This window comes from Zalophus californianus, chromosome 3 (genome assembly GCF_009762305.2).
Source record: "Zalophus californianus isolate mZalCal1 chromosome 3, mZalCal1.pri.v2, whole genome shotgun sequence".
Taxonomy (NCBI): domain Eukaryota; kingdom Metazoa; phylum Chordata; class Mammalia; order Carnivora; family Otariidae; genus Zalophus; species Zalophus californianus.
Window position 1 is genome coordinate 55,757,402 of NC_045597.1, and position 16,299 is coordinate 55,773,700.

Below are 16,299 nucleotides of genomic sequence, written 5' to 3' on the forward strand. Positions count from 1 at the left end.
TGTCAGTTACCACTTATAGTATCTTATTTGTAAGCTGTGAAGATTGTAAGAAGAAATATTAAATTTTAAATCTTGCTGTGGTTGTGTTATTATTAGTAATCAAAACATTTTTTAAATTAATCTCATGTTTAATTTGAAGTGTAGTCCTTATAATGCATGCTTGTATCACAAAGTAATAGTCTCAAAACTGCTGTGTAAATTATATTCCTATGTCTTTCTGGCTCATAAATTAATCACAATTACTACATATAAATTATTAAAATCATTAAATTAATCATAATTATTATGGTTTACTACAGAGTTAGAAAACTAGGAGCTAGTTAACAATGGAATACAAGGAAATCATTCATGGCCAAGCTATCAAGAGAAATAATTGGCTGGTTTTTTTACATTTTAACATACATTACTTATATTTTTGTATATTTATATTATATTAAAGACATATGTTATATAGTTTATATATTCTAATGTGTAATTTTATATAATAAGTACTGAACGTTTATGTTATATTTTACTCATATTTATACTTACATTATATTTTTATAAATGCTTACTTATATTTTACTTATATATGTTTTACTTTTGTAATATGACTGCTAAACATGGTATGACTGCTAGTTAATCCTTTAACCTTGAGAAAATCACCAGTGTTTGAAAGTAGGAAATTTGTATATGTTATAAAGTACTAGAAAATGGGAAATCTAGGTAGTTGATGTGTTATTTTAGTATAACATTGTACACTGGGGTTAATATAAATATTAATTTATGAAGAGCCCCCTGAAAGCTCATTAGGAATAAACTGAATTAAATCAGTATTTTTTTTTGTCCTTTCTTTATTATTACACGTGGGCTACTATTTGAGGATATTTTGGTGATTCTTAAAATGTAAAGATATTAGTATCACTGTGTTATAGCTTAATGGGAAATATGCTAATTCTAATACGTAATATTCAACTTTGCCTGTATATTTTTGTGAATTAAGATTTTTTTTTTTCCTTAAAGAAATTGAATTCTCCTACGTTGTCTGTTAATAGTGAAGGATTTATACCTATGCTGGCCAAGTTAGATGATTGTATAACATATATCTCATCGCATGTAAGTCATGGTATTTCTGTATGTTTTTAAGAAATATTAACATCCCTATTTTATAATTTCCTATGCTTTAAAGTAATTATTTCTTCTGAAGGGAAAAATGTATCTACTATATTTGAAGAAAGACTGTAGTAAATTCTTAATCGTTGTCCGTAGTGATGTAAAAAAGTACTTTCAGCTGCTGAGGCAACTCCTGGAGTAGAAAGAGGTCCTGGCTGAAACAGTTTTATGCCGCCTAAAAGGATGAGTGATTTTTAGGCTGTTGACTTCCTAATGTTTTAGATATTTCTTTGACAAGCAAAAAGTGTTACTTGGGAGGAAATAAAGGAACAGGCCATTTGATTTAATCACCCTCTTTCTATCCCCCAAGGATTTATAGCTGTACAGGTTTCCCCCACTATCTGAAAGTAGAATGTTCCTATGAAACCTTTTGTAAGCCAAAGTGGCATAGAGCGAAGAAGCAGTTACCATTTCAGAAAAGTGAAAATCCTCTTTGGATTTCTTTTGGTTAGTGAAAACAGGTACGATTCTAAGTCTTTTGTAAAAGCCAAATGGCGTAAAGTAAGCATTTGGTTGAGTGGGTGCGAGGGAGGGGCAGCCTGTATTCATCTTTGCCGAGCTTACGATCTGTATAAGACTGTATAAAGGACAGGTTTGTTTTCATAGTTTACTCTGCCTATGTTTGTTTACTCTTTGTAAATCTTTCCCTCTCCTTTACAGCCAAATTTTAAAGATTATCCTGTATATTTACTGAAATTTAAGCAATGTCTTTCTAAAGCTTTGCACCTGATGAAGACATACACTGTGAACACACTACAAAACCTCACAAATCAGTTACTAAAAAGGGTAAGTTAACTGGTGAAGTGTTTTTTCTTTTCTTTTTCTTTTTTTATTCATTTATCTTCCATAATCTAAGTGTGAGATGACTACTTAGTAACTCTAAAAACTTTTTTTTACCTTTTGTTAAATAAGATTATGCATCAGTTTTATTTATAATAGAAAAAAATGGCTATATTATATCTGTCCATCAGAATCTCATTTTCAAAGAATATTTAATAGTGTGAGAAGTACTCAGTACTATATGGTAAGTACTAAGATTCAAACTGTTTGTCATTTAAAACATTTTCTTATCTAATTCATGAAAATATTGGAAGGAAATACACCAAAATGACAAAAGTGGTTCTGTCTTAGTGGTGGGATTACATATGATGGATACTTTGAATTTTTTTCTTTATGTATGATAGATAATATGTATGTATGATTTTTTTCTTTATGATAGATAATTTTCTATGTTTAGCAAATGTATTTTTATTGAGTGCCTTCTCAATGCTTGGCATTGTACTGGGAACCGTACAGTAGCTATAAGGAGCCAGTAAGGTCCCTGGGCTCATGGGGCTTATATTCAGGAGAAGTAATCAGTGAAGAAGGAAACAAAAAAATTGATCAATTACAGATGGAGCAAGCAAGCTAGGTGGAAATTGAGCAGAGTGTTACATTAGAAAATTAAGAATACAGCTAGCTAAGATAGTCATTGAACACATTTCTTTCATAAAATAAAATCATAAAGATTGTACATTTTATTTTGTAAGCTCACTTTCTAAAGAACATGGAATATCTTCTTAAATTTTCAGTTCAGTTCAAAGCCACTGATTTTGGGGTTGCAGTTTAGTGTTCACATTGCTCTTAGCTGATATGAAGGCCAGACTATATAGTTTTTCTATTTTGTAAAATTTTTAATAAGTTTAAGAAATTAATACCTAGTCAGTACTAGCACCTACTGTGTACTAGTAGCTAGTGCTTTACTATTGAGCTGCATAAAAACTTTATGAGTATATATATATATATTTTTTTTTTTTTTTTAAGATTTTATTTATTTATTTGACAGAGAAAGCACAAGCAGGGGGAGCTGGAGAGGGAGAAGCAGGCTCCCCGCTGAGTAGGGAGCCTGATGCAGGACTCAGTCCCAGGACCCTGGGATTATGACCTGAGCCGAAGGCAGACGCTTAACCAACTGAGCTACCTAGTCGCCCTTTATGAGTATATGTTATCACCATTTAATGGATGCACTGAATCTCAGAGAGGTCCGGTAATTTGGCCAGTATCCTACTGTCAGTAAGTGACTGAGTATGAATCTGAATTGAAGTCTGTTTACTACCAAAATTCATGTAACATAGGGTACATTTTAATTATAAGGAGGAAGGAAATGACAGCTCCACACAAGTATTTCTCATTTGTAGCAATAATACTAATATGTAGTCTCTCTTTGAGATTTTTCTCTCTAAGCTTTTGGTTGGTATATAGGCCAAGCAGTAGCTGTTTGAAATAGTTGGTGTCACATTTTCTGAATAAATATTTGTTTGCTAATTATCTTCCTTCCCTCTCCTCCTCCATGTCTCTTTAGGATCCTGCGTCTGTACCTAATGCAGACAATGCCTTCACATTATTTTATGTGAAATTTCGAGCTGCTGCTCCCAAAGTCAGAGTAAGTCTATTGACATAAATAGGATATTACTCTGAAGTTTATTTAGCCAGCCCTTTTGAAGTTCTGCTGTATGTTAGGCCCTTTGCTTATACCAGGAAATGAACACTAATGAAAGGTAGGCACTGTCCTTCCACATTACAGCAGTGTAATTTTGTGATGTCTTAAGAGCCCAGAGCAGGAAACAACCTAGCTCTTCCTATGATACTCAGGGAAGGATTCCGATGGAAGTGATATTTGAGCTTAAAAAGCTCAGATGTATAGTGAACTTGAGGGGATCGATGAGGGTATTTTATACAGAGAGAACAGCATGTATAGGGATGGTTGTAGAGACATCTATTTTGGGAGAACTTGTAACTTGCTATGATCAAAACACAGGACATTGATAGCATGCAGTTGGGAAAAAAGGAAAGACTGCAGGGATCATTTCAGAGGGGTATCACATGTCTTGCTAATTCAGGAAAAGTGGACAGCTAGTGAAGTATTTTATTGTATTTATTTATTTTAAAGCTTTTTACTACTCATTGTGAAGTTACTAGAAAGAGTTGTTTATTTTTGCTGCCTCTGACTCTCTTGCTGTTGCCCTCTTGGGAGTCAGTTGAAGGATTTTTTTTTTTTTTTTTTTTTTAGTTAACACACAGTGCAATGTTGGTTTCTGGAGTAGAATTCAGTAATTCATCACTTACATACAACACAGTGCTCATCACAACAAGTGCCCTCTTTAATACCCATCACCCATCTAGCTCTTCCCCATCCACCTCCCTCCATCAACCCTCAGTTTGTTCACTATTGTTAAGAGTCTTTTATGGTGTGTTTCCCTTTCTCTTTTTTTTCTTTTTCCCCTTCCCATATGTTCATCTGTTTTCTTTCTTAAATTCCACATATGAGTGAGATTATACAGTATTTGTCTCTTCTGACTTACTTCACTTAGTATTATTTCACTCTAGCTCCATCTATGTCATTGCAAGTGGCAAAATTTCATTTCTTTTGATGGCTGATAATATTCCATTGTATATATGTACCACATCTTTATCTGTTCATCAGTTGGTAAACATTTGGGCTCTCTCCATAGTTTGGCTATTGTTGATAATGCTGCTATAAACATCAGGGCGCATGTACCCCTTTGGATCTGTATTTTTGTATCCTTTGGGTAAATGCCTAGTAGTGCAATTGCTGGACCAGAGGGTACTTCTATTTTTTTTTTTTTTTTTTTTTTTTAAAGATTTTATTTATTTATTTGACAGAGAGAGAGAGACAGTGAGAGAGGGAACACAAGCAGGGAGAGTAGAGAGGGAGAAGCAGGCTTCCCGTCAAGCGGGGAGCCCAATGCGGGGCTCGATCCCAGGACCCTGGGATCATGACCTGAGCCGAAGGCAGACGCTCAACGACTGAGCCACCCAGGCGCCCCTGGTACTTCTATTTTTAATTTTTTGAGGAACCTTCATACTGTTCTTCAGAGTGGCTGCATTCCCACCAACAGTGTAAGAGGGTTCCCGTTTCTCCACATCCTCATCGACACCTTTTGTTTCTTGTGTTGTTAATTTTAGCCATTCTGACAGGTGTGAGGTGATATCTCATTGTGGTTTTGGTTTGTATTTCCTTGATGATGAGTGATGTTGAACATCTTCTCCTGTGTCTGTTAGCGGTCTGGATGTCTTCTTTGGAAAAGTGTCTGTTCATGTCTTCTGCCCAGTTCTTAACTGGATTATTTGGTGTTTTTTGGGTGTTGAGTTTGATAAGTTCTTTATAGATTTTAGGACTAACCCTTTATCAGCTATGTGGTTTGCAAATATCTTCTCCCATCTTTTAGTTTTGTCGATTGTTTCCTTTGCTGTGCAGAAGCTTTTTATCTTGATGAAGTCCCATTAGTTCATTTTTGCTTTTGTTTCCCTTACCACAGACGTGTCTAGTAGGAAGTTGCTATGGCTGAGGTCAAAGAGGTTGCTGCCTGTGTTCTCTAGGATTTTGATGGTTTCCTATCTCACATTTAGGTCTTTCATCCATTTTGAATTTATTTTTGTATATGGTGTAAGAAAGTGGTCCAGTTTCTAAGGAGGGCGCGTTCTGCGTGGAGCACTGGGTGTTATGCACAAACAATGAATCATGGAACACTATATCAAGAACTAATGATGTAATGTATGGTGATTAACATAACAATAAAAAAGGAAAGTGGTCCAGTTTCATTCTTCTGCATGTTGCTCTCCCGTGTACTAAATAAGCAAGACTAATTATACAAGTAAATTTGAAAAATACGTTGATACTGATCAAGAATTTATTGGTGGATCATTGGAATGAGAAATTCTAGAATTTAGTATATAAAGAAATCAATCTTAAAGAGGAAGGGTTAGAGTTTTCTATATAGTATTGGGAAGATTTGCTAAGTATTTGGGGGGAAAAAAGTAAGCTCTTCACTTTATAACATTACCAAAATACATTCTAAATGAACTAAAGAGTTAAATGTAAAAATAAGCAGGAAAAAAAAAACCTAACAGAAATTATTGGGAAAAAATTACAGAGTAAAAGATTCAGGATATAAAAATTACATTTTCTGAATTTTAAACAGCCAAAGAAAAGCAGAAACTAGCATGTTTGCAACAGACAAGTGAGAAGGTTAATATTTTTAATAAGCTAAGAGTGCTTCTAACTCAGTAAGAAAGATGAATATCTGATATATAAATGACCAGATTACGCAAAGAAAATGCAAACTTTCATTAAATATGAGCTTCAGTGGAGAATACGTGTAGTTTAGATTAGATGGCATTTTGTTTTTTGTCAAGACAATGGCAGATTAAGGTGTAGCAATCAGTGCTTTTGAGAATTTGATGAGGCAGACAATACTGCTGATAGAGAGGTAAATCAATTCCTTCCTCAAAAAACATTTTAGGAGAATGGAGCAAAAGCCCCTTTAGGTATTTATCTCTTTTGACCCAGTGTTGGGGGTCCCCAGCTGGGAAGTAGGTACTATTATTGTACCTGCTTTATGTGGTAGGAAGTGGAAACTCAGAAGTGAGCCCTCTCTCCTGGGCTCAGACAGCTCCTGGGGAGCTGGCACCCAGACCCTCTAAGTTTCATTCCAGGCTCAGAGTTCCTAACCACTAGGACTTTTCTTTTCAGGAAACAGTCTAGATGTCTAACAGAATATTTGACTTATGGTACATTTTCCTAAGGAGATATTATGTGGCCCTTTAAAATAGTGTTTTTTTTATTATTATTATTCGAGTGTTTACTAGGTGCCAGGAACTATGCTAAGGCATTCCATACATTTTCATTTAATGTTGAGTAGGATGATGTTTTGAAATGTAGTTTTTTGAAAGCAGATTATCATGTTGAATGTATAATTCCAGGTTTTTGTTTTTTTTTTTTTATATAGTAACTATAGTGTGTGTATACAAAAACCTGAAAGAATATTCTAAAATATTAGTTGTGGTTATTTTGTGGTATTTATAGGTGATTTTTATGTTTCAGCTTTTTTGTATATATAGATTTTCTAACATTAGCATGTATTTGTTAAAATCAGAAAGTAGTTAAAAGTATAACTAAAACAGATGTATTTTTAATATATTTTTATTTTGCAGACTCTTATTGAACAAATAGAACAGCGATCTGAAAAAATACCTGAGTGAGTACCTAGAAGTTCTTCAAATTACCTTCTTCTTGATGTGCCATTTTTCCAAATCTGTTATGTTTCTGATATTTTCTGAGCATTTACCTTCTATACTATGCAAGCTTTTTCTTGTAGCACATAACTTACTTCGGGGAAAGGTTGTAGACCTGACTTCTGAGTTTGCAAGGCATCTCTTTTTCCCATAGCAGGATTTGCTTTTAATTTCAAACATGTAAGATCTTTCTCTACTCTTGGGAGATAAATCTCTTTTTAAAAGAATAAAAATTATAGTTTTTGAACCACAGTTCATTATGGTTTATTTTATCTCTTTTCATACATAAATATGTCTAGTATTTAATGTGGTCAAATAAGAGGTGACCTTATTGCTTTAGAGGTTTTGAAACCTCTTCTGGGATTTAAGATCAGATTTAATTTACATATCTGAAATCAGAAATTTATACTCCAATCTCATTTGCTTTTCATCAGATACCAACAACTGCTAAATGACATCCATCAGTGTTACCTTGACCAGCGGGAGCTCCTTTTGGGCCCTAGCATCACTTGTACTGTAACAGAGTTAACAAGCCAGAATAATAGAGATCATTGTGCCTTGGTAAGCTTCTGCTAGTTTTGATTGATGTTAAACCTTCCCCTGAAATATTTTGATGTTCTAGAAGCTGTATTTGGGTAAATAAGTTTTGGATCCCATATCAACAAGCTTAAAGAGTTTTTCTTTCAGTTATGAGAAATCTAGAATATAATTAGCATTCAGCTTGTTAAAGTATTCTCATTTTGATCTGTTTTTTGAAGAATGAAGACTCACAAACAAGTATTACTCCTTGAAAGATGAAGTTTCAGAGTTTGTGGATTTATACTGACGATTTAGTTTAGTTTTTGCTGTAGAAGTGCTTTTGTTTAGCGATTTTAATTCATATTATAGAAAAATACATAAACATTCTTTCATTAAATACCTCCTCTTCAACTAAAAGAGTAATTTATTTTCATTGTCAAAAGTTTAGAAAATAAAAGAAAATAAAAACGAGCCATATTCACATTATGCAGTAAACCATTGAAAAACCAGCCACCTTCTGTTCTTGAATGAGTTATTTTATGAATATATGTGCATAAACTCAGTGCAATTAAATTGTTTGTTTTACTCATAAATGCTGGGATCATTGTGTGTCTTTGACTGTAGGTAATGTGTGTTTATTTCCTGCAGATTCGCAGTGGCTGTGCCTTTATGGTCCACGTATGCCAGGATGAGCACCAGCTTTACAATGAATTTTTCACAAAACCAACATCAAAATTAGAGTGGGTGGTACACAAACTCTAACTCTTGTTTTTAAGATTTAATTTCCTAATGACCATCATGACTTACTATATTATAGGAGTATTTTAAAGTCAACTGCAGAGTGTTTTAACTTTTGTGAGTGTGTAAACATAATATTGGATGGAACAGTGTTTTTTTTAAAATAAATGTGCAATTTAAAGGCCAACATGCTTTTACATTATTTATAGTATATCGAGACAATATGGTATGATAGTAAGAAGCCTATATTGGGAACTAAGTCTTGGCAGTCTATATCCCTTTATCTCCACTAAGTATAATAATTCCTTCTAGTTAAAGAATTCTGTGGTTCTAACCAATGAAAGACACTTAAAAATACAGACACTATTTAATACCTTTTCCTTATTTTTCTCAAAGTGCCTTTCAGCTCCTGTGTTAGTCACTTTTGGTTTCTTCATATTGATGATTTTGACTCTTACCAAGATTCTAAGATTATGACTTTTGTAATGAGGAAGAGACAAATGTACCTTATAGTTTTGATACTTCTGATGAAATGCTATGTATAGAAGAGTACTATTAACAGTTTGAAGAATATAGACAACTTAAGTTTTTCCTTTCAAATGTTTAAAATTGTCAAAAATACTTTTATGTCCAAGTACTTTGAATTTTGCTAATCTAAATCCAAGTATTCAAGAATTTTCAATTCATCTTTCCTAGGGAAAATGTTACATTTGATTCACAAATGATGTAGAATATAAAAGGATAATTAAATAAAAATATTTGTTATTGTGGACATATATAAAGAATTGCTGAAATAAAGTTGTAATGAATTGACATTTGGCTGGGGACAGCTACTTTGGAGTGGCTGCTCAAGACTGCTTATGGATTTTGAGCTTATTTATTTATTTATTTATTCTTTAAAGATTATTTATTTGAGAGAGCGAGAAAGAGAGAGAGAGTACATGAGAGGGAGGAGGATTAGAGGGAGAAGCAGGCTCCTCGCTGAGCAGGGAGCCCGATGCGGGACTCGATCCCGGGACTCCAGGATCATGACCTGAGCCGAAGGCAGTCGCTTAACCAACTGAGCCACCCAGGCACCCCGGATTTTGAGCTTTTTAAAGCAAAGAAAAATCTACAGTATTATTTTCACTCTTTGACTTCTCATTATATAATGTTCCCATGCACTATTTTCCAGTAGATTTTTATTTTTATTGGCTAGAAGAAATCAATGATACCTTTTAAACTATGAGAAAATCCCCAAAAGATTACTACTTATGGCCATGTTTTATTCTTTCATTTTAGTGAACTTTTGGAGAAACTGTGTGTGTCATTGTATGACGTCTTCAGGCCTTTGATCATTCATGTTATTCACTTAGAGACTCTATCGGAACTTTGTGGGATTCTTAAAAATGAGGTGCTTGAAGATCATGTACAGAACAATGGTAAATGATAGTTAGAAATGATAATTTCAAAAGTCTTTTTAATTATATTTGTGGCTCAATGGATTTGAAAACCCCCTATCCTCTACCCCACTCACCTATATAAATTCATTATTTTTATAGCTTGGGTTGATGCCTTGTCCCTTTTAAAATCAAGATGCACCTTATTTTTTGACTAAAAGTACAAATTAAATGGGGAAGAATTTTAAAATCTGGGCAAAATTATTAATAAAATAATTATAGTTAATTTTTCTTTTTGGCATCTGAAATCCAGAGAGAACTGTCAGTTTTGGATTAGACATTTCTTAATACATTCTTAACCAAAATACCTAGAGTCATTGACTATATTGCATGCTCTTGATTTAAAAACAAATTATTTTAGTGTACATACATAATAATGACTTATCTTTTTTGAAATTACAAATAAAAGCAATTCTCTGGAAAACTCTAACCATCTGATACATTCTTTAATATTTGATTTGATTGTCATAGAAAACATGACTTAAATAATTAAAAAAAAAAACCCTTCAAGTAATTATTTTATTGACAGAAATTACTGTTTTCACTTTGACTTTCCTTAGGAGACACTATAGGTTTGTTATGCTTCCAAAGTTTCTTCTGCTGCATTTAGTTCATTCTAAGATGTGTATTTTCTTACACATTAATGCTTCTTAATTAAATTAATTTGAATATTTATGTTATTATATAGTGTCTCCAACTCCCCAGCCCTTGGAAAGCTGTTAGGGAATTGATGGTTTGTCTTAACACTGAAAGCATCTTAGGAATGCAGAAACTGTATATAAACTCATATTTCATTTTAGTTTTTTACTCATTTTGTTTTTTGTTTTTTTTTGTGTGGAAACAAAAGTTTCCACTTTTGTTAAATAACAAGTTATTGTTGTTAAATAACAAGTTATTTTTGTTGTTAAATAACAAGTTATTTTTGTTAAATAACAAGTCATTTAATATCTGTGGGACGCAATTTATTTGTAAAATTGGAATGATGACCCGACTAATAAGCTGCCCTAGCTGTCTCTCAGGATTGGTTTGAAGCTGAATGAGATAACTTTTAAAAAGCACAAAACACTTTAAAATTCAGACTTTAGTATTTATATTAATAATAGAAATAATATCACAGAGTCTCAGAAAGAAGGTATAAGGGCAAATTTACTTCCCAATTTTAAATTTGAGGAAATTGAAAGACATTTATTAAATTTTTCTGAGGTCATTGAGTCATACTGAAATAGAATGCAACCACAGTCCCCGAGGCAAAAATGCTTCCTACTACTACTGGACACTTGAGTAATATTTTGCTTTTTTAAAGAAAGTATTTTTCTAAATATAAAGGAATGGATGATTACACTTTTTTATCAGCTGAACAACTGGGAGCATTTGCAGCTGGAGTAAAGCAGATGTTAGAAGATGTACAAGAGCGCCTCGTCTACAGAACGCACATCTACATTCAGACAGACATCACGGGGTACAAACCTGCTCCTGGAGATCTGGCGTATCCTGATAAGTTGGTGATGATGGAGGTAGGGTTCCCTTATTTGATCTTGATCTCTTCCTCAGCCCCATATACCTTTTGGATGTTTGGTACTAGTGAAAATAGGATTTTTCTTTTTAATTCTCATTCAAGATGTAAAATCAAGATAAACTTGCCATAAAGTCACAGGAAATAAAATTTTTAAAAATTGAACAAAATGATCTGTTACATTGTTTTTCCTTCAAGTTATATTTTATAATTAATTTCCCTCCCCTTTTCTAGGAAATACATGTCTCAATTTTTTTTTAAAAGATTTATTTATTTACTTTAGAGAGAGTGTGTGTGCTCATGCATGAGCATGGGGAGGGGCAGAGGGAGAGGGAAAGGGAGAATCTCAAGCAGACTCCCTCCTGAGCATGGAGCCCAACATGGGGCTTGATCCCACGACCCTGAGATCACAACCTCAGCCGAAATCCAGAGTAGGACACTTAACCAACTAAGCCACCCAAGTGCCCTGTGTTCTCAGCTTTTAAATTGAATTTGTGCTCCCTGTGATTTCTCTATTTTTAAAATAAATGGCATGGAAGAGGGTTGATAGCACAGGAGCCACCATAGTTGATTGTCACATAACCACGTGTCATGCTGTCTCATAAAAGCTCTTTAGGCCGTCTCCTCAAAATTCTACAGCACCTAAGTCCAGTTTATGGTTTGAAGAGTTAGATTTACCTCACTGATCATTTATCTCACTGATTCAGTTACATATGAATCTTTATTTTCTTTGACTGCCGGACAGGGTTTAAATAATGCTGAGGATATTAGTGCTAAACCAAAATTAGAACCTAGAACTTTTTTTTCTTTTTAAGTATGCTCCATGCCCAGTGTGGAGCTCAACGTGGGTCTTGAATTCATAACCCTGAGATCAAGACCTGAGCTCATACCACGAATCAACTTAACCAACTAAGCTACTAAGGCACCCCAGAACCTAGAACTTTTTTAAAGGAAGTTTCAAATACGAGCAAAGGGTAGAGAGAATAATATAATGAGCTCTTACATACCATTACCCCAGCTTCCACATGGCCAATCTTATTTCACTTAGAGCTCCATTATTCCTTTCCACACCATTAGTTATTTTGGAGCAAATTCTAAACATTTCATCAGTAAATACTTCAGTAGGTAGCTTTAAAAGGTAAGGCACATTTTATTTTTTGCAGTGAGGCTTTTTTCCAGTTTTATTGAGAAATAATTGACATATATCAGTAAGTTTAAGGCATAGAGCATGATGATTTGATTAACATACATTGTAAAATGATTACCCCAATAGGTTTAGTTAACAGCCATCATTTTATATAGATAATAATACAAAGAAAAGAAATTTCTCTTTGTGATGAGCTGTTAGATCCACCTCTGAACAACTTTCCTATCTATATACAGTATTTATTGTTAACTATAGTCATCATATATATTACATTCCTAGTATTTATCGTAACTGAAAGTTTGTACTTTTGTTTTATTTTTTAGATTCACATATAAGTGAGATCATACAGTGTTTGTCTTTCTCTGGCTTATGTCACTTAGCATAATGTCTCAGGGTCCATCCATGTTGTTGCAAATGGTAGGATTTCCTTGTTTTTTTGTTTTTGTTTTTGTTTTTTAATATGGACAAATAATATTTCCCTGTCTGTATACACAACTTCTTTAACCATTCATTCATTTGTGGACACTTAGGTTGTTTCTGTGTCTTAGCTATTGTGAGTGAACGTGGGGGTGCAGATATCCTTTTGAGTTAGTGTTTTCATTTCCTTTGGATATATTCCCAGAAGTGGAATTGCTGGATCATATGGTAGTTCTATTTTTAATTTTTTGAAGATCCTCCATACTGTTTTTCAGAGTGGCTGCATCAATTTACAGTCCTGCCAATAGAGCACAGGGGTTCCCTTTTCTCCACATCCTTGCCAACACTTGTTAACCTTTTTTTTTTAAAAAAGATTCTATTTATTCATTTGTCAGAGAGAGAGAGCATGTAAGTGCGCACGCACACGAGTAGAGGAGGGGCAGAAGGCAAAGCAGACTTCCCACTGAGCAGGGAGCCCAATGTGAGGGGGGCTCCATCCCAGGACCCTGGGATCATGACCTGAGCTGAAGGCAGACGCTTAACTGAGCCACCCAGCATCCCAACACTTGTTATCTCTTGTCTTTTTAATAGTAGCCATTCTAACAGGCATGAGATGGTATCTCATTGTGGTTTGAATTTGCATTTCCCTGATGGTTATTGATGTCGAGCATCTTTTCACTATCTGTTGGCCATTTGTATATCCTCTTCGGAAAAAATGTTGATTTAGGTCCTTCATCCATTTTTAATTGGGTTATTTGGTTTTTATGCTATTGAGTTGTATGAGTTTTTTGTACATTTCGGATATTAACTCCTTATCAGATATGTGGCTTGTAAATATTTTTCCCCATTCTGTAAGTCATGTTTTCACTTTGTTGATGGTTTCTTTTTTTTTATTTTAAAGATTTTATTTATGTATTTGACAGAGAGATAGTGAGAGCAGGAACACAAGCAGGGGGAGTGGGAGGGGGAGAAGCAGGCTCCCAAGGAGCAGGGAGCCCGATGCGGGGCTCCATCCCAGGACCCTGGGATCATGACCTGAGTCTAAGGCAGATGCTAAACGACTGAGCCACCTAGGCACCCCTATTGATGGTTTCTTTTGCTGTGCAAAAGCTTTTTAGTTTGTTGGTAGTCCTACTTGTTTATTTTGGTGAGGGCACTTTTCATTTTAACATAACCGTGATAACTATCACACCTAAAAACATTATTATAGTTCCTATCTTGATATCATTGAATATTCAGTTGAATCTGGAATTTTTTCAGATTTACTAGTTGTTAGTGTTTTGTCCCAGTTACTTTATCTTTTTGTGTGTAAGTTTTATTGCTGAACCATTTGAAAGTAAATTACAGATACTGTGATACCTCACTTCTGAATACTTCAACTCTTACTCTCCTAAGAATAAAAACATTCCTTCACATAATCACATGCTATTTTTACATATATAAAAATTAACATTAATTCAACATATTATTTATATGCAGTACATATTCAAATTTCTCCAGTTGTCCTTCAGCTGTCTTTAAAACAGGATCAAAAAATTTAAAAAGTAGGATCCGGTCAAGGTTGATGTTTCTCCCCACCTGTTTTTTCTTTTTTTGTTTTGTTTTTTGTTTTTATGACATTGGCTTTTTTGAAGACACCAAGCCAGTTTTATTGTTGAATGTGCCACATTCTGGATTTGTCTGATTGTTTTCTTCATACTTAGATTCAGATTAAACTTTTTTCTTTCTTTCTTTCTTTTTTTCAAGAATACTACACAGCTGATGTATACTTACCTCATCACATCAAAGGCACATAATGTCAGGATATTCCACAATTGGTTAAGGTAGTAATTGGTAATTTTCTTCATTATAAAAGTACATTCCCCTCTTTGTAATTAGTGAGTAGTGATGAAATGATACTTTGGGATTATGTGAGTTCCCCAGCATCTTTTTACCCAGTGGTTATCGCAACTATTAATGATCTGTGCCTGAATCAGTTATTATGTTGGGAGTAGCAAATTTCATATCAGCCATTTCTTCTGCATTTATTAGCTGGCATTCTGCTGCAAAGAATTAATTTCTCTTTCTCCCTCCCTTTTTTCCTACCTTTGACCCTTGTAGACTAGTGGAATTTTTAAAAAAGTCATTATCTTTTGCCATTACTCTTTTTGAAGCTCAGAATTGTCCCAGATTTGACTAAGGGAAGATGGCTTCTTTGTCCTTTAGATGGCTTCATTGTCATTTTGACATGTCCCTGTAATCTTTAAGGACTTATTTCTTTTTTCTTAAACAGTTTTATTGAGTTACAGTTTATAAACCCCACAATTCACCCATTTAGAGTTTATAATTTAGTGGGTTTTAATATATTCATGGATAGGTGCAGCTGTCACCACAGTTGGTTTTAGATTACTTTCACCGTCTCAGAAAGCAGCCTTGTACCCTTAGCCGTCACCCTCCGACCCCAGTCTGAGGCAGACATTAATTTCTGTCTATAGATTGCCCTGTTTTAAACATTTCATATGAGGGCGCCTGGGTGGCTCAGTTGGTTAAGCGACTGCCTTCGGCTCAGGTCATAATCCTGGAGTCCCAGGATCGAGTCCCACATCGGGCTCCCTGCTCAGCAGGGAGTCTGCTTCTCCCTCTGACCCTCCCCCCTCTCATGCTCTCTATCTCTCATTCTCTCTCAAATAAATAAATAAAATCTTAAAAAAAGTAAACATTTCGTATGAATAGAATTGTATAACATATGGTCTTTTGTGACGTCTTTCACTTAGCATGTTTTCACAGTTCATCCAAGTTAAAGCATGTATTAGACTTCATTCCTTTTTATGCCTGGATAATATGCTGTTGTATGGATATATCACGTTTTGTTTATTCATTCATCTGCTGATGGACATTTGGGTTGCTTTCACCTGTTGGGTGTTATAAATAATACTGCTACAAACATTCATGTACACATTTTTGTGTGGACATATGTTTTCATTTCTCTTGTGTATATACCTAGGAGTGGAATTGCTGCTGTATAGTAACTCTATGTTTAATCATTTGAGGAACGGCCAGATTGTTTTCCAAAGTGCCTGTACCAGTTTTCATTCTCACCAGCAGTGTATGAGGGTTCTGATTTCTCCACCTACTTGCCAACTCTTGTTAGTATTTGACTTTTTGCTTTTAGGCATCTAGTGGGTATGAAGTAATATCTCATTGTGGTTTTGATTTGCATATTGTCCTTGCATCATTTATTATCCCAGCATTCTGTCCAGTTGTCCCAGCATCATTTGTTGAAAGGCTATTCTTTCCTACTGGATGGTCTTGGCACCCTT

The 16,299-nt window shown here is 34.4% G+C and overlaps 1 protein-coding gene across 6 annotated transcripts in view; it reads left to right on the plus strand.

The window, feature by feature from the left end:
• The window catches only part of COG3 (component of oligomeric golgi complex 3), a 68,497-nt gene that overhangs the window by 13,845 nt on the left and 38,353 nt on the right, over positions 1–16,299 (plus strand). For 5 of the 6 annotated variants that reach the window (XR_003518941.2, XM_027588090.2, XM_027588088.2 and 2 more), the window contains 8 exons: positions 1,003–1,095; positions 1,813–1,938; positions 3,494–3,574; positions 7,147–7,190; positions 7,662–7,788; positions 8,395–8,486; positions 9,766–9,905; positions 11,277–11,437. Coding sequence is in view for 5 of the 6 variants with exons in the window: in XM_027588090.2 (XP_027443891.2) it covers positions 1,003–1,095; positions 1,813–1,938; positions 3,494–3,574; positions 7,147–7,190; positions 7,662–7,788; positions 8,395–8,486; positions 9,766–9,905; positions 11,277–11,437 (864 nt within the window). In the remaining variant the exon portion in view is untranslated. The remainder of the gene's footprint in view (positions 1–1,002; positions 1,096–1,812; positions 1,939–3,493; positions 3,575–7,146; positions 7,191–7,661; positions 7,789–8,394; positions 8,487–9,765; positions 9,906–11,276; positions 11,438–16,299) is intronic. The other variant, XM_027588089.2, reaches the window with a different exon arrangement.